The sequence below is a fragment of the Somniosus microcephalus genome, chromosome 2 (assembly GCF_052327205.1).
Source record: "Somniosus microcephalus isolate GS21.2 chromosome 2, FLI_Smic_1.0, whole genome shotgun sequence".
Taxonomy (NCBI): domain Eukaryota; kingdom Metazoa; phylum Chordata; class Chondrichthyes; order Squaliformes; family Somniosidae; genus Somniosus; species Somniosus microcephalus.
In genome coordinates, this window is record NC_140988.1 from 336,961,525 (window position 1) to 336,987,597 (window position 26,073).

Sequence of the window (26,073 nt, forward strand, 5' to 3'; positions counted from 1 at the left end):
CTCCATCTCTGTAACCTCCTCCAGCCCTACAACCCTCCAAGATCTCTGCGCTCTTCCAATTCTGATCTCTTGCGCATTCCCGATTTTCATCACTATTAGTGGAAGGCCTTGCCTCCAGCTGCCTAGGCCTTGAGCTCTGGAATTCCCTCCCTATACCTCTCCGCCTCCTCAAGACACTCCTTAAACCTACCTCTTTGACCAAGCTTTTGGTCACCTGTCCCAATATCTCCTTATGTGGCTCGGGGTCAAATTTTCTTCGATAATGCTCCCAAGAAGTGCCTTGGGACGTTTTACTACATTAAAGGCGCTATATAAATGCAAATTGTTGTTGAACGCTATCCCCAAAACACAGATAAGAGACCCATGTAATAACAGAACTGGGAAATGGAACAGTTTTCCACTGTTGGCATTATGTCACGATGAAGCACTGGCAGATCAAGTGTAAATACAGTGGCTGTGCTGATGGCTATGATTTGATAGACTCCATCTTGCACATCAGTGCCACGAGAGGCTCTCGGCCTCCTGGGAAAGTAGTACCACTCCCTCTAGTGGAGTGGAACTATCACTGTAGCAATACAATTTACGCACAATTATCACGTGAGCTTCAAAACCTGCTGCTATATCACAATTAAGTAGTTACATCATGCAACTGTCCAGTTGCTCCGTGCTTGACAAACAAATGAAATGTTTTTTTTTCCAAAACTCACAAACAGATCAAGTCTGTCAGCTGTCATCTCACAAGTGGAAACAGATTGTTAGTCACTCAATTTACTCAGTCATACTTGATACCGAATAATGGGTATCAAGGAATTGCAAGATTGTAAACTAATCATGGGTTTAGATTCCATCATAAACCACACCGCAAAACCATCATCTGCTTTGCTTACATAACAACAATGACTGCTCTTCAAATGTAATTATTTGACTGTGAAGCACTTTGGGGCATCCTGACAGCATGAGAAAGTGTTATATAAATGCAACAACAACAAGTTGCATTTATACAGCGCCTTTAATGTAGTAAAAACATCCCAAGGTGCTTCACAGGAGCGTTAGCAAACAAAATTCGACACCGAGCCACATCAGGAGATATCAGGACAGGTGACCAGAAGAGGTAGGTTTTAAGGAGGAGAGTTAGAGAGATGGAAAGACAGGTAGAGAGACGGAGAGGCTTAGGAAGGGAATTCCATAGCCTAGGGATTAGAGGATTCAAGTACAAAGTTCACAAGCCTCAAGAGATTGGAGGTTAGAAATATTCATGTCACTGGTTAATTTTAATATTTTTAGGAGGAGATAGAGGAAAGAATATTAAATGGCTTTAAGTATATTAACAGGGTGTGGGAAGTCAATGTTAGAATAATCATGTTCAGACTCTGGATAGAGTAGACTTGAGGAGATGAATGGCTTCATTTGTCACATTGTACTTCATGTTTGCGGCTTTAAGCTGCCTAAACTTAGGAACTTTACAGCCATTTGAGAAAGGAAGCTTTCATCTCATCAGTCAGGGGTGGTTTCAAAACTCAGGTCTTGAGGTGAAAGAGCAGTCTACTATCTTAGTTATTTTTACATTCACAGGATTACTCAATCTTGTTTTTTTGATGGGCGAGACACTGCCAAGGTGAAAAGCAGCAGGTCTCAACACCCAAAAGGCGTAACCCAGACCTCATACTTTCTGTAAAATTTCAACTTGAATCATTTACAGACTGCTTTCAACAGCTCCATTTTAAAAGCAGTCCAGACTCAAGATAAGTTAGCATAAATCACATATAAATATATATATATAAAAAAAGGTCACGGTGAAGAGTTCTTAAAAGATATTAAGTGAAATTTTGAATGGATATATAATGAATTTAAGAACAACTTGTATTTGTATAGCACCTTTAATGTAGTAAAACATCCCATGGTGCTTCAGAGGAATGTTATGAAACAAAATTTGACACCGAGCCACATAAGGAGATATTAGGGCAGGGGACCAAAAGCTTCGTCAAAGAGGTAGGTTTTAAGGAGCGTTTTAAAGGAGAGAGAGCAAGGAGAGGCGGAGAAGTTTAGGGAGGGAATTCCGGAGCTCAGGGCCTTGGCAGCTGAAGGCATGGCCACCCAAACCCGCAACCTCCACCACCAAGAAGGACAAGGGCAGCAGACGCATGGGAACACCACCACCTCCAAATCACACACCAGCCTGACTTGGAAATATATCGCCGCTGGGTCAATGTCCTGGAACTCCCTCCCTAACAACACTGGGAGTACCTTCACCACACAGCGGTTCAAGGCGGTTCACCACCACCACCTTCAAGGGCAATTAGGGATGGTCAATAAATGACAGCCTTGCCAGCGACACCCACATCCCAGGAACAAATTTTTAACAAATGGTAGAGCAATTAAAATCGGGCATGCTCAAGAGGCCAGGATTAGGAGCGCAGATATCGGAGGGTTGTGGGGCTGGAGGAGATTACAGAGAAAGGGAGGGGCAAGACCATGAAGGAATATGAAAACAAGGATGAGAATTTTAAAATCAAGGCGTTGCTTAAGCTGGAGCCAATGTAGGTCAGCGAGCACAGGGGTGATGGGTGAATGGGACTTGGTGCGAGTTAGGACACGGGCAGCAGAGTTTTGGTTGACCTCAAGTTTACGGAGGGTAGATCGTAGAAAGCCGGCCAGGGGTGCATAGGAATAGTCAACTCTAGAGGTAACAAAAGCATTGATGAGGGTTTCAGCAGCAGATGAGAGGAGGCGGGGCGGGGCAGAGTCGGGCAATGTTACGGCAGTGAAAATAGTTAGTCTTAGTGATGTGTGGCCGCAAGCTCATCTTGGGGTCAAATACAACACCAAGGTTGCGAATAATCTGGCTCAGCCTTAGACAGTTGCCAGAGAGAGTGATGGAGTTGGTAGCTAAGGAACAGAGTTTTTGGCAGGAACCAATGACAATGGCTTCAGTCTTCCCAATATTTAGTTGGAGGAAATTTCTGCTGATCCAGTACTGGAGAGGTCAAGAGAGGTAGTGGTAAGGTAGAGCTGGGTGTCGTCAGCGTACATGTAAAAACTGATGCTGTGTTTTCGGATGATGTCACCAAGGGGCAGCATGTAGATGAGGAATAGGAGGGGGCCAAGGATAGACCCTCGGGGGCCACCAGAGGTAACGGTGCAGGAGCGGGAAGATTGTAGGTGATTCTCTGGCTACGATTAGATAGATAAGAATGGAAGCAGGCGAGTGCAGTCCCACCCAGCTGGACGATGGTGGAGAGACATTGGAGAAGGATGGAGTGGTCAACCGCGTCAAAGGGCTGCAGGCAAGTCAAGAAAGATGAGGAAGGATAGTTTACCTTTGTCATAGTCACAAAGGATGTAATTTGTGGCTTTGAGAAGAGCCGTTTCAGTACTGTGGCAGGGTGGAAACCTGATTGGAGGGATTCAAACATGGAGCTCCGGGAAAGATGGGCACATTCAAGGACTTTGGAGAGGAAAGGGAGGTTGAAGAAGGGGCAGCAGTTTGCAAGGACGGAGGGGGTCAAGGGTTGTTTTTTTAATGAGAGGGATGATGACGCAGATTTGAAGGCGATGGGGACAGTACCTTAGGAGCAAAGAGGCAGAAAACCTCACATTAAGGAGTCAAAATGGTGAAAAAACCTAGAGCTCAGTTAAACAAACACACAATGAAAAGCATTTTTTTTTAAAAACCAAATATATTGGAAACAGGCTGGTTTCAGGAAAACGAAACCACTCATGTCCAGAGAAGTTTTAAAAAATACATAAATTTTGCCAGTATCTTAACGAAGACAGCAATCACTGAGCAAGAACCACACATGTAATTCAATTTAACAACTTGCATTTATATAGTGCCTTTAACGTAGTAAAGTATCCCAAGGCACTTCACAGCAACGTTCCCGCTAAGTTGCACAGCCACGGTCTGGAGGTCCTGCGCAGGCCTTCACCAGAGTTTCAATGCGAGATTTTGTGCATGAAAATTTTGAATGGGCCTCACAGCCCGTTAAAGGGGCCGCGAACCCAAAAACACTTGGGGGGAACATTGCTTCACCGGAGCATAATCAGGCAAAAAATTTACACCAAGCAACAGAAGGAAATAGCAGGATGGGCATTTAAAGGCTTGTTCAAAGTGGTAGGCTTTAAGGAGCATCTTAAAAGGAGAAAAGAGAGAGGTGGAGGGGTTTAGGGAGGGAATTCCAGAGCTTAGGGCTTATAGACAGTTGAAGGTACGGCCACCAACGGTGGGGCGAAGGAAATTAAGAATGCACAAGAGGTCAGAGTTGGAGGAACGCAGAGCTCTTGGAGGGTTGTGGGCTGGAGGAGGTTATAGAAATAGGATGGGGGCGACGCCTTAGAGGTATTTGAACATGAGGATGAGAATTTTAAAATTGAGGCGTTCGGGGACTGGGAGCCAATGTAGGTCAGCTCGCACAGGGGAGATGGGCAAGCGGGACTTGGTGAGAGTTAGGATATGGACATGACAGTTCATAACATTGAACCTAAATATTACAGAGCTCCGCAATGGTTTTGCGGGTTTATGTGTGAATAGCTGAGTCAAACAGATCGGGGAAGGACTGAGGTGCAATTCCCCGTCTGTGCCAAGTTGGCTGATCTCAGGCGGTGTAGCGGTAAGGCCGATACAACTGACATCAGTACCCAGTTTAAGCAAGAAGAGAGGGAACAAAAGTGAAGGGAAGTGAGAGCATTAGGCAAGGGTAGGATTGGGCTGAAGTCAAATGGCCTGCCAACATTCATTCTCCAGGCTCACACATGAACAGCAGCCACTCGGGAGAGATAGGTACCAGGGGCTAACCAATCCTTGTAGAACTGTTCCTAGCAAGGAGTCAACACCTTCAGAAGAGAGGGTGGCGGAAAAGACAACGGAAATAAAGGGAGTTCGAGCTCTTCGGCACTCACTGTTGCAGAGACTTTTCCAGAATAATGGTTTCGGTCAGTTTCTTCGACAGGTCACTAATTATAACGCTCTGACTTCTGTTCTCGTCTGCTGCACGGTCAGAGGTCAAATCGTTTATTGCAAGCACAAAGCTAAAAAAAAAAGAGGGGAAAGAAAATTGAGCATTCAACAGGAAAAATGTTGTGAAGCAGCTAAACAAAGCAGGAAAATCTCAGAGTCAGACCCTGGTTTGTCAGGTTTCTGGTTCCTAAAAATTTCCAGCATGGATGGTGATTGTGTGTGGATTGGATCGGAGAACAGAGCAGCTTCATCTGTCATGCCCCGAGATCAAACAGCTTGCCAGTGCTCACTATTTAAGTTCACACATGAAGAATAGGGAATGGGACTAATTGGATAGCTCTTTCAAAGAACCAACACAGGTACGATGGGCCAAATGGCCTCCTTCTGTGTTGTATCATTCCATGATTCTAATTTGGTATGGTATTGGAATGCTGGTAGAACCATATCTCTGCAACAGTCACCACGTCAGACTTCTTATCCTGCCTTCTCCTCAACAGACTAAGTTTTAAGTTCTATTTGCACAGTTAATTTTAATAGTTCAACAATAGTTGGCATGGATATGCTGTGTAGTCACCTGACCTGAAGTTCTTGTTGCACTTTTCTGACAAACTGACTTTCTTTTCCCTTCTTTTTAATGTAGCTGCCAGTCTAGTCTCCCTGTGGGGAGATCAACAAGAGCTTTGAGTAATTCTCTCGGGAAGAGGAGTCAGTCTATTCTCACTATCCAACGACCTCTACCACCTAGAAGGACAAAGGCAGCATGGGAACACCACCACCTCAAAGTTCCCCTCCAAGTCACACACCATCCTGACTTGGAAATATATTGCTGTTCCTTCATCGACACTGGATCAAAATCCTGAAACCCCTTCCTTAACAGCACTGTGGGAGTACCTTCACTACACGGACTGCAGCAGTTCAAGGTGGTGGCTCACCACCACCTTGCCAGTGACGCCCACATCCCGTGCAACAAATAAAAAAAACTATAAGGATTATACCGGTTTCAGAGCATGAAGTGGCCAAGGCCATTCTCTGAATCTCTCACCGAAAAGATAAAAAATACACAGAAACCCATTCTAAGAGGTTAGGACAGGATGGTCTTAGAATAGCCATAACTGGAGGTTGGGACAATAGGGTCCCAGAACCCTAAGCAATGAAGGGGAAAGATAAAATGAAAGCAGAGCAGTATAAAAGGTGAGCCCAAGGCGCGGGTAGGCCTCAGAGCAGCAGCGGCAGTATATAAGGTGAGCCCGAGGCGTGGGCAGGCTTACCAATCTCAGAGGGAGACAAGTAAAAAGTAATCGAAGTGTGACGTCACCAGAAAGCAGGTAAGTGATTGGTTGGTGAGTATTTCTCTCTATTCTTAAACTTTAACTCTGTCATTTATACTTTCTAAGGTCTCTGTGGTATAGCGGGGACTGTTGGTAAACCAGGGCCCTTAAATATACCATTTAACTGTAGTGTAATTGGTGGGATTGATTTGATTTAATTTAATTTAATTACAATTAATTAAAGGGTAAGTCATGGCAGGACAGCCCGGTGCCGTGGTATGCTCCTCCTGTGCTATGTGGAAACTATGGGACACTTCCTGTGTCCCTGACAACCATGTGTGCAGGAAGTGTGTCCAGCTGCAGCTACTGACAGACCGCACTGTGGCGCTGAAGCAGCGATTGGATACATACTGGACCATTCGCAATGCTGAAGATGTTTGAATAGCACATTTAATCAGTTGATCACACCGCAGGTAAAGGTGGCACAGGCAGAAAGGGAACGGGTGACCAACAGGCAGAGTAGTAGGCGCAGGCAGGTAGTGCAGGGGTCCCCTGTGGCCATCCCCCTCTCAAACAGATATACCGCTTTGGATACTGATGGGGGGGGGGGGGGATGGCTTACCAGGGGAAGGCAGCAGCGGCCAACTTCCTGGCACCAGGGGTGGTTCTGCTGCACAGGACGGGAGGAAAAAGAGGGGGAGAGCTATAGTAATAGGGGATTCTATTGTAAGGGGAATAGATAGGCGTTTCTGCGGCCGCAAACGAGACTCCAGGATGGTGTGTTGCCTCCCTGGTGCAAGGGTCAAGGATGTCTCAGAGCGGCTGCAGAACATTTTGGAAGGGGAGGGTGAACAGCCAGTTGTCGTGGTGCATATAGGTAAAAACCGGGATGAGGTCCTAAAAGCTGAATTTAGGGAGTTAGGAGGTAAATTAAAAAATAGGACCTCAAAGGTAGTAATCTCAGGATTGCTACCAGTGCCACGTGCTAGTCAGTGTAGAAATAGAAAGATATTTCAGATGAATACGTGGCTAGAGGAATGGTGCAAGGGGGAGGGATGCAAATTCCTGGGACATTGGAACCGGTTCTGGGGGAGGTGGGACCAGTACAAAACGGACGGTTTGAACCTGGGCAGGGCCGGGACCGATGTCCTAGGGGGAGTGTTTGCTAATGCTCTGGAGGAGGGTTTAAACTAAAATGGCAGGGGGTTGGGAACCAGAGCGGGGAGACAGAGGAAAGGGAAACAAGGATAAAAGCAAAAGACATGAAGGAGAAAAACAAAAGTGGCAGGCAGAAAAATCAAGGGTTTAAATCAAACATGGCCACAGTAAATAATAATTCTAAAAGATCCAAGAGCGTTAAAAAAACAAGCCTGAAGGCTTTGTGTCTTAATGCGAGGAGCATTCATAATAAGGTGGATGAATTAGCTGCGCAAATAGAGGTAAACGAATATGATATGATTGGGATTATGGAAACATGGCTTTAGGGTGGCCAAGGCTGGGAACTCAACATCCAGGGGTATTCGATATTCAGGAAAGATCGGCAAAAAGGAAAAGGAGGTGGGGTAGCATTGCTGGTTAAAGAGGGATTAACACAATTGAAAGGAAGGATATTAGCTCTGATGGGTAGAACTGAGAAATACCATGGGGCAGAAAACGTTAGTGGGAGTGGTATATAGACCTCCAAACAGTAATGCGGAGGTCGGGGATGACATTAAATGGGAAATTAGAGCACAGCAGTTATCATGGGTGACTTTAATCTACATATAGATTGAGCTAACCAAATTAGTAACAATACTGTGGAGGAGGAATTCCTGGAGTGTATACGGGATGGGTTCCTGGACCAATATGTCAAGGAACCAACTAGAGATCAGGCCATCTTAGACTGGGTATTATGTAATGAGAAAGGATTAATTAGCAATCTTGTTGTGTGAGGCCCCTTGGGTCAGAGCGATCATATGATAGAATTCTTCATTAAGATGGAGAGTGAAATAGTTGACTCAGAGACTAGGGTCCTGAATTTAAATAAAGGAGACTACGATGGTATGAGGTGCGATTTGGGTAGGATTGATTGGGGAATGTTACTCAAAGGGTTGACGGTGGATGGGCAATGGCAAACATTCAAAGATCGCATGGATGAACTACAGAATTTGTTCACCCGTTTGGCATAAAAATAAAACAAAAAAGGTGACTCAACCGTGGCTAACAAGGGAAATTAGGGATAGCATAAGATCCAAGGAGAGGACATATAAATTGGCCAGAAAAAGCAGTAAACCTGAGGATTGGGAGCAGTTTAGGATTCAACAAAGGAGGACAAAGGGATTAATTAAGAGGGGGGAAATAGAGTATGAGAGTAAGCTTGCAGGGAACATAAAAACTGACTGTAAAAGCTTTTATAGAAATGTGAAGAGAAAAAGATTGGCGAAGTCAAGCGTAGGTCCCTTGCAGTCAGAATCAGGGGGATTTATAATGGGAAACAAAGAAATGGCAGACCAATTAAATACATACTTTGGTTCTGTCTTCACAAAGGAGGCCACAAATAACCTCCCACCTCCCAGCATGGTGGCATAGTGGTTAGCACTGTTGCCTCACAACGCCAGGGACCCGGGTTCAAATCCGGCCTCGGGTGACTGTCTGTGTGGAGTTTGCACATTCTCCCCGTGTTTGCGTGGGTTTCCTCCGGTTTCCTCCCACAGTCCAAACATGTGCGGGTTAGGTTGATTGGCCATGATAAAAAATTGGCCCTTAGTGTTAGGGGGGATTAAATACGTGGGGTTACGGGGAGAGGGCTTGGGAGGGATGGCTGTCGGTGTAGGAACCGGGTGCTAGGGTTTGGATGATCAGCCATGATCTCGTTGAATGGCGGAACAGGCTCGAAGGGCCGAATGGCCTATCCTGCTCCTAGTTTCTATGTTTCTATGTCGGGGAACATTGGGTCTAATAAAAGGGAGAACTGATAGAAATCAGTATTTGTAGGGAAATGGGGTTAGGGAAATTAATGGGATTGAGGGGCGATAAATCCCCAGGGCCTGATATCTACATCCTAGGGTACTTAAGGAAGTGGCCCTAGAAATAGTAGATGCATTGCTGGCCATCTTCCAAAATTCGATAGACTCTGGAACAGTACCCATGGATTGGCGGGTAGCTAATGTTACCCCACTGTTCAAAAAGGGTGGTAGGGAGAAAACGGGGAATTACAGACCGGTAAGCCTGACATCGGTAGTGGGGAAAATGCTAGAGTCCATTATAAAGGATGTAATAGCAGAGCACTTGGAAAAAAGTGACCGGATCGGACAAAGTCAGCATTGATTTACAAAAGGTAAATCGTGCTTGACTAATCTACTGGAATTTTTTGAGGATGTAACTAGTAAAATAGATAAGGGAGAACCAGTGGATATGGTGTATTTGGATTTTGAAAAGGCTTTCGATAAGGACCCGCATAAGAGATTAGCGTGTAAAATTGAGGCACACGGGATTGGGGGCAAGGTATTGACTTGGATAGAGAACTGGTTGGCAGACAGAAAGCAAAGAGTTGGAATAAACGGCTCCTTTTCCGAGTGGCAGGCAGTGACTAGTGGGGTACCGCAGGGATCGGTCCTTGGACCCCAGCTATTCACAATACAGGTAGACTACCCTTTATCCGGACTTCCGAAAACCGAAACCCTCTAAAAACCGAAGGTTTTTTCGTTCAGCGTAAGTCGTGCGTACGAACGAAAAAACCTTCGGTTTTTAGAGGGTTCCGGTTTCGGAAGTTCGGATAAAGGGTAAGTCGTGCGCACGACCCCCCGCCGACCCCCCCGGCCCCGACAACCGCCGACCCCGACAACCGCCGACCCCGACAACCCCCCCGCGGACCCCGCCGGCCCCGACAACCGCTGACCCCGCCAGCCCCGACAACCGCCGACCCCCCCCCCGCGGACCCCGCCGGCCCCGGCCCCGACCCCGACTGACTTACGCTGAGCGTCAGCGTAAGTCGTGCGCACGACCCCCCACCGACCCACCTTCCGAAATCCTCCTTTATCCGAAACTCGGCTGGTCCCGAGGTTTTCGGATAAAGGATAGTCTACCTGTATATATTAATGATCTAGACAAGGGAACTAGATGTAATATCTCCAAGTTTGCAGACGACACAAAGCTGGGTGGGCGTGTGTGCCGTGAGGAGGATGCCGAGAAACTCCAGTATGATTTGGACAGGTTGGGCAGATGCAATATAACATGGATAAATGCGAGGTTATCCACTTTGGTGTCAAAAACAGGAAGGCAGATTATCTGAATGGCAATAGATTGGGAGAAGGGGAAGTGCAACGAGACCTGGGCGTCCTTGTGCACCAGTCGCTAAAAGTAAGCATGCAGGTGCAGCAGGCGGTTAAGAAGGCAAATGGTATGTTGGCCTTCGTAGCAAGAGGGTTTGAGTACAGGAACAAGGATGTCTTGCTACAGTTGTACAGGGCCTTGGTGAGACCACATCTTGAGTATTGTGTGCAGTTTTGGTCGCCTTAGCTGAGGAAGCATGTTCTTGCCATGGAAGCAGTGCAGCGAAGATTCACCAGGCTGATACCTGGGATGGCAGGAATGACGTATGAGGAGAGATTGGGTCGATTGGGCTTATACTCGCTGGAGTTTAAAAGAATGAGAGGAGATCTCATCGAAACTTATAAAATTCTAACAGGACTAGACAGACTAGATGCTGGAAGGATGTTCCCGATGGCGGGGAGTCCAGAACCAGGGGTCACAGTCTAAGGATAAGGGGTAAGCCATTTAGGGCAGAGATGAGGAGGAATTTCTTCACCCAGAGAGTGGTGAACCTGTGGAAATCTCTACCAAAGAAGGCAGTAGAGGCCAATTCATTAAATATATTCAAGAAGGAGTTGGATCTATTTCTTAAGGCTAAAGGGATCAAGGGATCTGGGGAGAAGTCAGGGACCGGGTACTGAATTTGGATGATCAGCCATGATCTCATTGAATGGCGCAGGCAGGCTCGAGGGGCCGAATGGCCTACTCCTGCTCCTATCTTCCATGTTTCTATGTAAATTAGAGGTTAACACAAAGGGAGAAAAATAATAGAAATATTATAATTAGAAGCTCATGAGACTTTCTAGTCTTTTTCAAAATGAATAAAAATGCATGAATGAATTCAAGCACTCCCTTCTGGTACCATAGTTGAAACCGTGCATTTATTAATTCTGAGAAAGATTATATGAACTCCCCTTCTAACCTCTTCATGTCACCCAGAGGTTGGGCACACCATAGAGTCATAGAGTTTTACAGCACAGAAAGAGGCCCTTCGGCCCATCGTGTCTGCGCCGCCCATCCATCCCTGTCCAGTCTAATCCCATTTTCCAGCATTTGGTCCATAGCCTTGTATGCAATGGCATTTCAAGTGCTCATCCAAATGCTTCTTGAATGTTGTGAGGGTTCCTGCCTCTACCACCCTTTTAGGCATTGAGTTCCACATTCCAACCACCCTCTGGGTGAAAAAGTTCCTCCTCAAATCCCCTCTAATTCTCCTGCCCCTTACCCTGAATCTATGCCCCCTTGTTATTGACCCCCCCTAGTAAGGGGAAAAGTTCCTCTTTGTCTACCCTATCTATGCCCCTCATCATTTTGTACACCTCAATCAGGTTCCCCCCTCAGCCTTCTTTGCTCCAAGGAAAACAACCCCAGCCTGTTTAGTCTTTCTTCATAGCTGAGGCGCTCCATCCCAGGTAACATCCTGGTGAATCTTCTCTGCACCCTCTCCAAGGCAATCACATCCTTCCTATAGTGAGGCGACCAGAACTGCACACAGTACTCCAGCTGTGGCCTCACCAGCGTTTTGTACAGCTCCATCATAACCTCCCTGCTCTTATATTCTATGCCTCGGCTAATGAAGGCAAGTATCCCATATGCCTTTTTAACCACCTTATCTACCTGTTCCGCTGCCTTCAGGGATCTATGTACATGTACACCAAGGTCCCTCTGACCCTCTGTACTTCCTAGGGTCCTACCACTCATTGTGTATTCCCTTGCCTTATTTGTCCGTCCAACATGCATCACCTCGCACTTTTCAGGGTTAAATTCCATTTGCCACTTTTCCGCCCATCTGACCAACCCGTTTATATCGTCCTGTAGCCTGAGGCTTTCCTCCTCGCAATTTACCACCCCACCAATTTTCGTGTCATCTGCGAACTTACTGATCATACCTTTCACATTCTCATCCAAATCATTTATGTAGATCACAAACAACAAGGGACCCAGCACCGATCCCTGAGGTACCCCACTGGACACAGGCTTCCAATCACAAAAGCAACCTTCGACCATCACCCTCTGCCTCCTGCCACTCAGCCAGTTTAGGATCCAACGCGCCAAGGCACCCTGGATCCCATGGGCTCTTACCTTCTTGGCCAGTCTCCTATGCGGGACTTTGTCAAAAGCTTTACTGAAGTCCATGTAAACCACATCCACAGCATTTCCCTCATCCACCCCCCCAGTCACCCCCTCGAAAAATTCAATCAGATTTGTCAGACATGATTTACCCTTGACAAAGCCATGCTGACTATCCCCGATTAATCCTTGCCTCTCCAAGTGGAGACTAATTTTGTCCCTCAGAATTTTTTCCAATAATTTCCCTACCACAGATGTTAGGCTCACTGGCCTGTAATTCCCTGGTTTATCCCTGCTACCCTTCTTGTATAATGGTACTACATTAGCTGTTCTCCAGTCCTCTGGTACATCCCCTGTGGCCAGAGGTGTTCTGAAAATTTGTGTCAGAGCCCCTGCAATCTCCTCCTTTGCCTCCCACAGCAGCCTGGGATACATCTCGTCCGGGCCTGGGGATTTATCCACTTTTTGGCCTGCTACAACCGCTAGCACCTCCTCCCTCTCGATGCTAATATGTTCAAGTATGTCACAGTCCCCTTGCCCGATTTCTATGTCTGCATCGTCTTTCTCCATAGTGAACACAGATGCAAAAAATTCATTTAAAACCCCGCCTACCTCATCTGGCTCTACACACAGATTGCCACTTTGGTCCCTAATGGGCCCTACCCTTTCCCTGGTTATCCTCTTGCCCTTAATATACTTATAAAACATCTTAGGATTTGCCTTTATTTTGCTCGCCAGTGTTATTTCATGGCCCCTCCTCGCCCTCCTAATTTCTTTTTTAAGTATGCCCCTGCACTTTTTATACTCCTCTAGGGCTTCTTCCGTCTTTAGTCTTTTGTAACTGCCAAAAGCCCCCCTTTTATTTCTAATGCATTTTTGTATATTCCCTTGTCACCCAAGGTTCCCTTTGCTTGTTGGTCCCACCCTTGACCTTTACAGGAACATGTTGGCGTTGTACTCTCTCTATTTCCCTTCTGAAAGTCTCCCACTGTTTTGATGTGGATTTTCCTATAAGTAGCTGCTCCCAGTCCACTTTGGCCAGATCCTGCCTTATCATATTAAAATCGGCCTTCCCCCAATTTAGAACCCTTATTTCCGGGCCGTCTTTGTCTTTTTCCATGACCACCTTAAATCTCACCGAATTATGGTCAGTCGCCAAAATGCTCTCCTACTGATACTTCCACCACTTGCCCGGCTACATTCCCCAGAATTAGGTCCAGTACCGCCCCCTCTCTTGTAGGACTTTCTACATGTTGGCTCAAAAAGCTCTCCTGGATGCACTTTAAGAATTCTGCACCCTCTAAGCCTTTCACACTCTGACTATCCCAATTAATATTGGGGAAGTTGAAATCCCCCACTATTATTACCCTATTATTTTTGCACTTTTCTGAGATTTGCCTACATATCTGTTCCTCTATCTCCCCCTGACTGTTTGGGGGCCTATAGTACACTCCCAGCAAAGTGCTTGCCCCCTTTTTGTTTTTAAGTTCTACCCATATGGCCTCATTAGAGGAACCCGCTAATATATCGTCCCTCCTTACAGCAGTAATTGACTCCTTAATTAATATTGCAACACCCCCTCCCCTTTTACACCCCCCTCTGTCTCGCCTGAAGATTCTATACCCCGGAATATTGAGCTGCCAGTCCTGACCCTCCCTCAACCATGTCTCCGTGATAGCAACAATATCGTACTCCGTGTTCAACAACAACTTCAGTTCATCCACCTTATTTGCAAGACTCCTTGCATTAAAATATATGCCTTCCAGCCCTGCCATATTCCCTTTTGCCTTCACATATTTGCTCTGCCTTCCCAGCTGACTTGTTTTTTCCTCTGTATTTGGCTGTAAATCACCCCCTACTATAGCTCCACTCTGTACCCCATCCCCCTGCCAAGTTAGTTTAAACCCCCCCCAGCAGTGCTAGCAAACCTCCCCGCAAGGATATTGGTTCCCCTCTGGTTCAGCTGTAAACCGTCCGACTTGTACAAGTCCCACCTTTCCCAGAAGCAGACCCAGTGATCCAGGAAACTAAAGCCCTCCCCCCTGCACCATCCCTTTAGCCACGCATTCATCTGTTCTATCTTCCTATTCCTATACCCACTAGCACGTGGCACCGGGAGTAATCCAGAGATTACAACCTTTGAGGTCCTGCTCTTTAATCCTTCACCTAGCTCCCTAAATTCTTGCTGCAGGACCTCATCCCTCTTTTTACCTATGTCGTTGGTACCAATGTGGACCACGACCTCTGGCTGTTCACCCTCCCCCTCCAGAATGCCCTGCAGCTGCTCAGTGATATCCTTGACCCTGGCACCAGGGAGGCAACAAACCATCCTGGATTCACGTCTACGGCCACAGAAACGCCTATCTGTTCTCCTTACTATAGAATCCCCTACCACTATTGCTCTCCCACTCTTTTCCCCCCCTTCCTGGGCAGCAGGAGCACCCCCAGTGCCAGGAAGTTGGCTGCTGCTGCCTTCCCCTGGTGAGTCATCCCCCTCAACAGTATCCAAAGCGGTATACATGTTTGAGAGGGGAATGGTCACAGGGGTCTCCTGCACTACCTGCCTGCTTCTATTGCTCCGCCTGGTGGTCACCCATTTCCTATCTTCCTGTGCAGCCCTTCCCTGCGGTGTGACCAACTCACTAAACGTGCTATCCACGACCCTCTCAGCATCGTGAATGCTCAACAACCCATCCACCCGCAGCTCCAGCGCCTCAATGCGGTCTGCTAGTAGCTGCAGATGGATGCATTTCCTGCACACGTGGTCATCAGGGGCAGTGTCCCTGAATTCCCACATAGAGCAAGAGGAGCACATCACGGGGCTGGGCTCTCCTGGCATGACCTTCCCTTTAATTAATTTAAATTAAATTCACTACACCAATTAAAGATATCTCTAAGGCGCTTGTATAGTCTACCTACAGTCCCTGCTACACCAGAAAAGACCCTAGTAACTATAAACTACAGAGTTAAAGTTTAAAAAAGAGAAATACTCACCAACCAATCACTTACCTGCTCCCTGGTGACGTCACACACTGATTACTTTTTACCTCTCTCCCCGCTGCTGAGTTGGTAAGCCTCGCTGGTCGCGCCGGCTTTTCTCCCGAGCTCCTCCTCGCCTCGCTGCCGCCCCCGAACTGGTCGGGCCTCGCTGGTCGCGCCGGCTTTTCTCCCGAGCTCCTCCTCGCCTCGCTGCCGCCCCCGAACTGGTCGGGCCTCGCTGGTCGCGCCGGCTTTTCTCCCGAGCTCCTCCTCGCCTCGCTGCCGCCCCCGAACTGGTCGGGCCTCGCTGGTCACGCCGGCTTTTCTCCCGAGCTCCTCCTCGCCTCGCTGCCGCCCCCGAACTGGTCGGGCCTCGCTGGTCGCGCCGGCTTTTCTCCCGAGCTCCTCCTCGCCTCGCTGCCGCCCCCGAACTGGTCGGGCCTCGCTGGTCGCGCCGGCTTTTCTCCCGAGCTCCTCCTCGCCTCGCTGCCGCCCCCGAACTGGTCGGGCCTCGCTGGTCGCGCCGGCTTTTCTCCCGAGCTCCTCCTCACCTCGCTGCCGCCCCCGAACTGGTCGGGCCTCGCTGGTCGCGCCGGCTTTTCTCCCGAGCTCCTCCTCGCCTCGCTGCCGCCCCCGAACTGGTCGGGCCTCGCTGGTCGCGCCGGCTTTTCTCCCGAGCTCCTCCTCGCCTCGTTGCCACCCCCGAACTGGTCGGGCCTCGCTGGTCGCGCCGGCTCGAGATGGCACTGAAACAGGCAACTGAACCCGGTGATTTAAACAGGGGAAAATTTCAAACGAGACATTGATGTCCACTCGTTAATAATTCAGGAAGACATGGCAAGAACAGTTAATCAAGTGCCAGGCACCATCGTGAACTGTTCGTAAAAACAGACTGAGCAGCATATGGCATTAGAGCAGGGCATCCAACCTTTAGTCCTCATCCCCGTCAATCTGGCTCTTGAAACCCAGTGCTGCTTGTGAGGAGTCCTTCTTCCTACTTTGGCCAGTTTGAATTTTGAGAGCTTAGGGTTTTGAAAGGGTCATTCTTAACGTTTTCGCCCAATAGGTGGAGAAAACCTAAATCAGGACATCAAGATCTATTAACACCCAGAGCTTGAGATATCTGGTAAATAATGGTAACATGGATCTTGATAAAAGTGACCCTCCCCAAGGCTCCATGATACACACGTATGCAGCTATCTGAAGACAAAATCTTGGACACCCCTGCATTAGATGAATTCAGTAATACGAGAGTGGAAGAGAATGTTTGTGGATCTCATATCAATTCAGCTTAGATACCACCAGAAACTCGGTGTCATCTAATCATTAATTCCCAATTCATCTTACCTTTGAATTCTTTGCAACTTTGACGGTGCCCAGTACAGACTTCACTATAGTTTCTCAGTTAAAAAAATACTGCACACAAAGATTAAAGATGCAAACCTTGACCGTTAGATGGCGCTATAACAAACTTAGTGCACAGAGTAAACTAATTCCATTGCTGCTCTGTTTTGGACAAAAGCACAATCAAAGCGGTGAACGAGTGGCTACAGCAGGAGTTCTACAGCTTTTTTATACCATGTGATGCTGCCACCTTCAAACATTTTTCACATTTCACTGAATTGACATCATTAAGAACAGACAGCACAGAGGAGACACGAGAGAAACAAAAATTACCCAGCAAGTTATGATGATCTGGAATGCACGGCCTGAAAGGGTGGTGGAAGCAGACTCAATAGTAACCTTCACAAAGGAATTGGATAAATACTTGAAGGGGAAACATTTGCTGGGCTATGGGGAAAGGGCAGGGGAGTGGGACTAATTGGTTATCTCTTCCAAAGAACCAGCACAGGCGCAATGGGCTGAATGGCCTCCTGTGCTGCATCAGTCTATGATTCTATGAAAGGGAAAAAATATTCTAGAGACATTGCAATCAGTATGGAATTCACACATCAGTAATGCTCACAGCTAAAGTCAATATTTGTGCTCCCTGATTTGCTTGGTGAGTTTACTAAGCGAGTGGCTCAGCTACACACACCAGGAAGGTCACAAGATCCTTAGTCTGTGTTGAGATGATTGATCTGAGCCAGTGTGCTGATTGGCCTCAGCACTGCTGGGTTAGGAAGCAGAAAATTCACGCTCGATTACGATCTACAAATCCTGTTTGAAGTGTGTTTACTGTCACCAGATGAAGACAGGAGCTGGGCAGATTATGATGCCATTGCAGCTGAATAGCCAGCTGTTACAGTTTCCCAGATGAAGAATGACCTCTTGGGTGAGGTATACTAGGGTGCCTGGCATCTATCTAACTGTACAAAGCAAGTGGTATGTCAGCTTTTGTTACAAAGGGATCAGAGTATAAGAGTAAAGAAGTCTTACTACAATTACACAGAGCATTGGTGAGGCCACTGTAGTGTCCGTGTGTAGATAAAGACACTGAAGACAGGAGTTGGTTCATAGGTATTTACTAAGCAAGTCTGGGGGGGGGGGGGGGTTTCTAAAGGATATACACAAAACACAGGCTTATATAGCCCAAGTGGCAATTACCGGCATTACGCACACCTGGGGCGCTTAAAGGCACATACACCACAATTCCTCCCCTTCTAGCTAACTAGTACATCATATTTTAAGTAATTATTAATTACATGTTATATGCAAAATAATATACATTGCTGTATTAATTAATTATAAGTTAGTCTCTCAGGAGGCTTCCTGACTCGGTCCGGATAACGCCTCGGGGGTGTAGTAGTTTCTGGTGGTGTAGTAGGTTCTTCTGGCAAGGCTGATTCGGCTTGAAGGCCAGTGTCGGGTTCATCGGGCTCCAGTATCACCGGATCGGAGGTAGATATGGGTATCTCTACTTCATCGTTAGATGTATAGAGTGGTGGTGCAGGTTGTCCCTTTTCGGATGACTTGATGATTTGGTCAGCATGGCGCCTTATTATGCTGTCTCCGATGTCCACGGTATACATCAGTGGTCCTAATCGTGTGCAGATAGTTCCAGGCTGCCATTTCTCGGTACGGTAGTCCCGGGCCAAAACCGGTTGGCCTATCTGGAAGGCCCTAGTTGGCCTTTCATTCATGCCCTGAAACTGCCGGTTCTCCACGTCCCTTCAGATGTTGGGCTTGACCAAATCCAGCCGGCATCTTAGGTTTCTATTGTAGAACATCATAGCGGGAGTTTGGTTAGTAACCATATGCGTTGCATTCCTATATGCAAATAAGAAGTTATCCACCTTGTGCTGAAGTTTTATGTCTTCATTACCCATGGCCTTGATGGCCTTCTTGAAGGTCTGGACAAACCTTTCAGCCAATCCATTGGTGGCGGGATGGTATGGGGCGGACGTGTAGTGCTTTACCCCATTGTTCTTTAAGAACTTTCTGAATTCTTCGGACACAAATTGCGGTCCATTATCAGAACATATCTGCTCCGGCAGCCCATTCCTGGCAAATATGGTCCTTAATACTGTGATGGTTTTTTCCGTGGTGGTGGAGGACATCTTTATTACCTCCGGCCACTTGGAGTGTGCATCAACTGCGATTAAGAACATTGAGTCCATAAATGGACCAGCAAAGTCGATGTGCACCCTTTGCCAGGGAGATGAGGGCCACTCCCATGGATGTAGAGGGGCCTGTGGCGGAGCATTTTGGACCTTCTGGCATCCTAGGCAGCTCTTGGTCATGTCTTCGATGTCTCCATCGATACCTGGCCACCATACAAACGCCCTAGCTAGGTTCTTCATTTTCACTCCACCCAGATGCCCCTCGTGAAGCTCCTTTAGCACTTTATCCTGGAGTTTGGGTGGAATCACCACTCTGGATCCACACATCAAGGTTCCTCGGCACACTGACAGCTGTTCTCTTTGCGAGAATGCTGGCAACAGTGGTTCTCCATGTGCTGGCCATCCCTTCACTGTTAAATCGTAGACCCGTGAGAGAGTAGGGTCATTTCTTGTCTCCCTTTCAATGGCAGAATTTGTCACCGGTAGACATTCCACTATGGTAGTGGAATATCTCTACTGGGTCTACTGTAGGTGCCTCTTCTATCGTTGGCAACGGTAGGCGTGATAAACCGTCAGCATTTCCATGCTGTTTTGACCCTTTGTATTCAATGTTGTATTGGTGTGCCCCTAGAAAAAGGGACCACCTCTGTAGTCTTTGTGCCGTCATAATGGGGACACCTTTTTTAGGGTTGAATATGGAGATGAGGGGTTGATGGTCAGTCAGCAAGGTAAATTTTTGTCCGTGTAGGTAATGGTTGAATTTCTTCACTCCCCATACCAGGCTGAGTGCTTCCCTGTCTATCTGGGCATAGTTACGCTCAGCTGAGTTCAATGAGCGTGACGCAAAAGCTATCGGCCGTTCCGAGCCATCAGGGAATCTATGGGACAATACCGCTCCTATGCCGTAAGGGGATGCATCGCACGCCAGTCTGATTGGTAGTGATGGGTTGTAATGAGCCAAAATTTTCTCGGATGTGATTAAGTCTTTACATTTATGGAAGGCACGTTTACAGTCTTCGTTCCATTTCCAAATCACTCCTGTCTGTAGAAGATCATTAAGAGGGTGTAGAATAGTTGATAAGTTCGGTAAAAATTTATGATAGTAATTTATTAATCCCAGGAATGACCTTAATTGTGAAACATTTTCAGGTGCTGGGGCTTTTATAACTGCTTCAATTTTTTCAGGTGACTTATGTAACCCTTCCTTATCATATTGTGGCCACATAATTAATATCTGATTTTGGAAAAATTCGCACTTGGGGCGATTTGCTCGTCGGCCTCGTTCTTTCAGTCTAGTGAGCACCTGCTCCAAATTGGCAAGGTGCTCGTTGTCGTTTTCTCCTGTTATAAGGATGTCGTCTAGGTAGCATTGAGTCCCCGGAATCCCTTGCAGGACTTGCTCCATAGCTCTTTGCCAGATAGCTGGAGCTGATGCTATTCCAAAAACCAGTCGATTGTACTGGTACAGGCCTTTGTGTGTGTTTATTGTGAGATACTTTTTAGAGGTCTCCTCAACCTCCATCTGTAGATATGCCTGTGCCAAGTCAATTTTTGTGAAATGTTTCCCTCCGGATAGTGAGGCGAAAATATCTTCTATCCTCGGAAGAGGATACTGTACCGTGTGAAGGACCGGGTTTACAGTCACTTTAAAGTCCCCACAGATGCGAATTTTTTTCTGTTCCTCAGAGTTATTTTTCAATGTTTTTTTCATGACTGGAACGATGGGTGTTGCCCATTCGCTCCAATCTATTTTGGATAATACGCCTGCCTTTTCCAAATTCTTCAGCTCTGCCTCGACTGCCGGACGTATTGCCTTAAAATTTTTTGGAATTGCTGTATCTTCCACTTTTATTGAGGCGGTGATGCCTTTCAAGGTTCCTAGTTTCTCTTGAAACACTTCTTTGGCGTTGGCCAAGATGTCTTTTAATTGTTCAGGTATGATGTCATCATTGTTTTTTTCCTTACTGGTCACCGTCAGTGCCTGAATGGAGTGCCAGTCTAAACGTATCTTCCTTATCCATTCACGTCCCAACAACGGTGGACCACCATCTTGTAGAATGTATAAATACAACTTTTGTATTTCTTTGCCGTTGTATACCACAGGCACCCTTATTTTTCCTTTGGGGTAGACTTTCTGCCCCGTATATGTTTTTAAGATAATGGATGTGTCTTTTAGAGGTATATGCGAAAATAGCCTCTCGTAATCTCGTCGATTTATTACGGTTAGAGCTGATCCTGTATCTAGCTCCATTTTAACTGGGGACCCTGCTATTGTGAGGGTAACCCAAATGGTTTGGTAATCCTCTTTGGCAAGTACATTATGTAATTTGAGACAGCTTAGTCTCTTGTTTCCGGAGTCGCTATCGCTATTCTGGTCTTCGGAGCTATTGTCCGTCATCATTTGTACCTTCCTGTACTTTTCTTTATTGATTTTTTGTTTTCTGTCAGTGGATTTATTTTGTCCAGATTGGCATACCCGTGCAATGTGTCCAATCTTACCACATTGCCTGCATGCTTTGCCCTTGAACCAGCAGTCCCTCTGGTTATGGGTGGATCTGCCGCAGCGATAACATCTTCCAAACTCCTGTGTCATTTTATGGGTGCCGAAGTCCTGTGTCTCTTGTTGTATCTCTGCAGCTCCTTTTGCTGCTGCTTCGTATGATACAGCCATACTGAAAGCTTTGCCCAATGTTAAATCTTTTTCAGAAAGCAGTCTTTTTTGTGTTCCTTCACTTAAGAGACCGCAAACAAATTTGTCTCGAAGATAATCCGATAGTCCTGCTCCGAATTGGCAGTACTTTGATAGCTTTCTTAATTCGGTTAGGTAATCAGCGTTACTTTCATTCTTGTGTTGATTTCTCTTGAAGAACTTGAATCGTTCCGCTATCAGCAGCGGTGTTGGGTTTAAATGCTCCTGCAGGGTATCAACAATTTCTTTAAAAGTCTTGTCCTTTGGTTTGGCTGGAGTGATTAAATTTCGTAACAGCCCGTATGTCTTCGCGCCCATTAAGTTCAGAGTACTGAAGCTTTTTTTTCATCTGTTATTCCATTTGCAGTGCAATAAACCTCTACTCTTTCCACGTATGTGGTCCAATCTTCTATTTCGCCATCAAAAGCCTCAATATTACCAGATTTAGGCATTTCAGAAAAGATATGGTGCTTCCCGCGCTTTTTTTAAATTCTCTCTCTGTAGCAACGATATGCCGCTTCCCGCGCTTTCCCGCCGCTGCTACCGATAACAACGCTGTTTTACTGTGGTTTCCGTTTTTTTCCACTGTTGGAGACTCGTTCCCGACGGAGGTCTAAACGCTGACCTGCTTGCCGCGCCGGCCGTCTCTCGAGTGCACCCTCCCAGTCCGTTATTGCTTGCCTCCGATTTCGCTGCCTGTCTCAGCTGTAGAGCCCGCCGCTGGAGCTCCAGCCTGACGCCCAGGAAGGATTAGCGCAGTACCTGTCACCAGCTTGGGCAGCTGGTGAAACCACAGTTTCTCTTACTTCCTTGAGTCTTCTGGACGCTGGAGGAATCGATGTCCTTGAGGTGCTGCCGAATTGCAGGTAAGTCCGTTTCCACTTCGTCGCCACTGTAGTGTCCGTGTGTAGATAAAGACACTGAAGACAGGAGTTGGTTCATAGGTATTTACTAAGCAAGTCTGGGGGGGGGGGGGTTTCTAAAGGATATACACAATACACAGGCTTATATAGCCCAAGTGGCAATTACCGGCATTACGCACACCTGGGGCTCTTAAAGGCACATACACCACAGCCACACCTGGAGTACTGTGTACAGTGCTGGTCTCCTTACCCAAAGAAAGACATACTTGCCTTAGAGGGAGTGCAGCGAAAGTTCACTAGACTGGCTCCTGGGATGCAGGGATTGCCCTATGAGGAGAGATTGAGTAGAGTAGGCCTATATTCCCTAGAGTTTAGAAGAATGAGAGGTGATCTAATTGAAGCATATAAAATTCTTAAGGGGCTTGACAGGGAAAATGTTTCCCCTGGCTGGGGAATCTAGTACATGGGGTCACAGTCTCAGAATAAGGGGTCGGCCATTTAGGACTGAGGAGAAATTTCATCACTCAAAGGGCTGTGAATCTTTGGAATTCTCCACCCCAGAGAGCTGTAGATGCTCAGTCATTGAGTATATTCAAGACAGAGGTCAATAAATTTTTGGGAACTAAGGGATATGGGGATAGTGCAGGAAGGTGGAGATCACAGAATCACAGAAACCCCACAGTGCAGATAGAAACCATTTCGGCCCATCGAGCCTGCACCGACACATATCCCACCCGATCCCCGTAACCACTACACCAACACATATCCCACCCTATCCCCGTAACCCCACGTATTTAATCCCCCTAACACTAAGGGTCAATTTATCATAGCCAATCAACCTATCCCGCACATCTTTGGACTGTGGGAGGAAACTGGAGCACCCGGCGGAAACCCACGCAAACACGGGGAGAATGTGCAAACTCCACACAGACAGTCACCCGAGGCCGGATTCGAACCCGGGTCCCTGGCGCTGTGAGGCAACAGTGCTAACCACTATGCCACCGCGCTGCAGGGTGAGGTAGAAGATCAGCCACGATCACATTCAATGGCGGAGCAGGCTCGAAGGGCCAAATGGCCGACTCCTGCTCCTATTTCTTATGTTATGTTCTTATACCAGGGGCCAGAGGCAGACAGCACTTTACAAAAAATCAATGCCTTCATGAGCAGAGGCAAGAAGAATCATGGCCGGGGGGGGGAAAACAATGAATTTAAAAAAACCTTCTGGAAGTATTCATTTAAGTAGCACCCAAGTGTAGGGAGGAGAAAAAATTGCCATGGTCTCATTCCCAATTACTAGCCACTAGTGAGGACAGAATCAAGCTCGACGGTAATGCCGCCTACAATTGAGTAGACTGCAGACACTCACTGTCTAGACTCGTGAACGATGGCCACATAGGCCAGAAAATGACCAGTAGCCAAGGAACCATACTGCAGCAAGGAGCTAATGTCTTCAGAAGGGATGGGAAGGAAATCAAGTCTTGCATTTAAATTAATCACACCATGTTATACAAGCAGAACATGTGACAAGCTGTAGCATATGATTAGCATACATAGTGACATTAGCTATAACTCTCTCGAGGTGTGTATATCCCAACCACACAGCTCATGTTGAATTTTTTTCCTCTCTCACTTGTTATTCATCAAAGAGCTCAATGGCACAAATATGGCATGCAGAAAGGGGCCAGAGGCAGACAGCACTTTACTAACAGTCTTCATAGCAACATCAATGCATTCCACTTATTTATATCCCACTTCCCCTTTTGTGCACGTTTTTTTTGGTTCCCATTCTAGGTTCTTTCCCAGTCCACTTCAAGGAAGGGCTGTGAGACATTCTTACTGTTTGCTTATAACCCCTATCGAATGGTTACCTGGTTAGAGAGGTATCTTTCAGGTCCAAAGCGAGGCTGCTATTCACCAGGTTTTTCAGGCAGCTAGACCCATTACTGGAGAGGCTGCTGGAGGACAAGCCCACACTCTCCATAATGAATTCCTCCATGTAGTCAGCTGAAGTGACAGAGAAAAGTAAACAGAAGCTTAAGGATTCAAATACAAGTGACCACATTTTTAGGTCAAGTTACAATCAGTACAAGCCTTGACCTGGGTGCTGGCAATCCAAGTCTTCATCCAGGTGCAAGACTTGAGGTTTGAATCACAAGAAACAGAACAGCATCAGTCAAGGGAGTACGCCGGGATGCCAAGAAAGGCAAAAACACATTTTTTAAAAAGGAAACATCAACCTTTCATCGGAACAAACAGGGGACACAATTCTGAAGCAAAAGAAATGAAAATATTGCCAGCACTATTGTCTGCTATCAGAACTTAACAGCCACCGACCCCCTCCCCTGCCTAAACAATGCCATGGTTAAAGCACAATCTTTAACTAGCTTGCTACCTGAGGGCACAACCACATGCCGGCCCAGGGACAGTCGAGTTTTGTCATTTTTCCGATTATGAGCTGGTACTCAGACACAGCTTGTGGGGAAAGAGTTGGAAGAGCAGTGAAAGAATGCTAAACTGTCAAACCCAATTCCAAGAGTTACCAACGGAAAACCACGTTCCACACAGAGTCTGAAGCTGAAGAACAGCCTGGCGTGATGCTATTTAAGACCGGGAAAAGAAAAATGTTGCAACCCCACTTAGCAACCTCCTCGACACCAAAGCTAAGGAAGGATTCTCCGTATGCACGCAATCAGCAGCGTGAAATCCTGTGGTGCAGCACATTGGTGTGGTAATACCTGTACTGCTAACTAACCCTGCCCCCACCCAGATTCTGTATTCAATTTAATCCAGTTGAATAATATTCTGCAGCCAACTCACCATCAGACTTGTATTCCACACTTTTTTGCTTCAGATCCTCAATCAGTTGGATGACGTCATGATCTCGAGTTTCATTCCGTTCCATCAGGCGACACAGAACATCCATGGTCCATGGGTTCACTTCATAGAAAGGGATTTGCTGGTCCCCAAAAATCTTTGATAGCCACATAGAAACCTACCGTTAAAACACGGAGGAAAACGTAAACATGCAACTGGATTAAAATATCTATTCATATGGATCCCAAACTTCTACACTGTACACAAGCAGCAAATTTCACACCGCATTTCTCCAGTCTGTGGCACTCTTTCCACACTGCATTTCACACTGCATTTCTCCAGTCTGTGGAACTCTTTCCAAACAACGTTTGGAGTTTAGAAGATTGAGAGGGGATCTCATCGAAACCTATAAAATTCTGTCAGGCCTGGACAGACTAGATGCAGGAAGGATGTTCCCGATGGCCGGGGAGTCCAGAACTAGGGGTCACAGTCTAAGGATAAGGGGTAAGCCATTTAGGACTGAGATGAGGAGGAATTTCTTCACCCAGAGAGTGGTGAACCTGTGGAATTCTCTGCCACAGAAGGCAGTGGAGGCCAATTCATTAAATATATTCAAGAAGGAGTTGGATATATTTCTTAAGGC

The 26,073-nt window shown here is 46.8% G+C and overlaps 1 protein-coding gene across 5 annotated transcripts in view; it reads right to left on the reverse strand.

The window, feature by feature from the left end:
* The window catches only part of haus1 (HAUS augmin-like complex, subunit 1), a 43,791-nt gene that overhangs the window by 12,375 nt on the left and 5,343 nt on the right, over positions 1-26,073 (reverse strand). For 3 of the 5 annotated variants that reach the window (XM_085975397.1, XM_085975400.1, XM_085975399.1), the window contains 3 exons: positions 25,434-25,608; positions 24,485-24,620; positions 4,897-5,025 (listed from right to left, as the gene is read on the reverse strand). In XM_085975397.1, the coding sequence (XP_085831523.1) occupies positions 4,897-5,025; positions 24,485-24,620; positions 25,434-25,608 (440 nt within the window). The remainder of the gene's footprint in view (positions 1-4,896; positions 5,026-24,484; positions 24,621-25,433; positions 25,609-26,073) is intronic. The other 2 variants (XM_085975398.1, XM_085975401.1) reach the window with 2 other exon arrangements.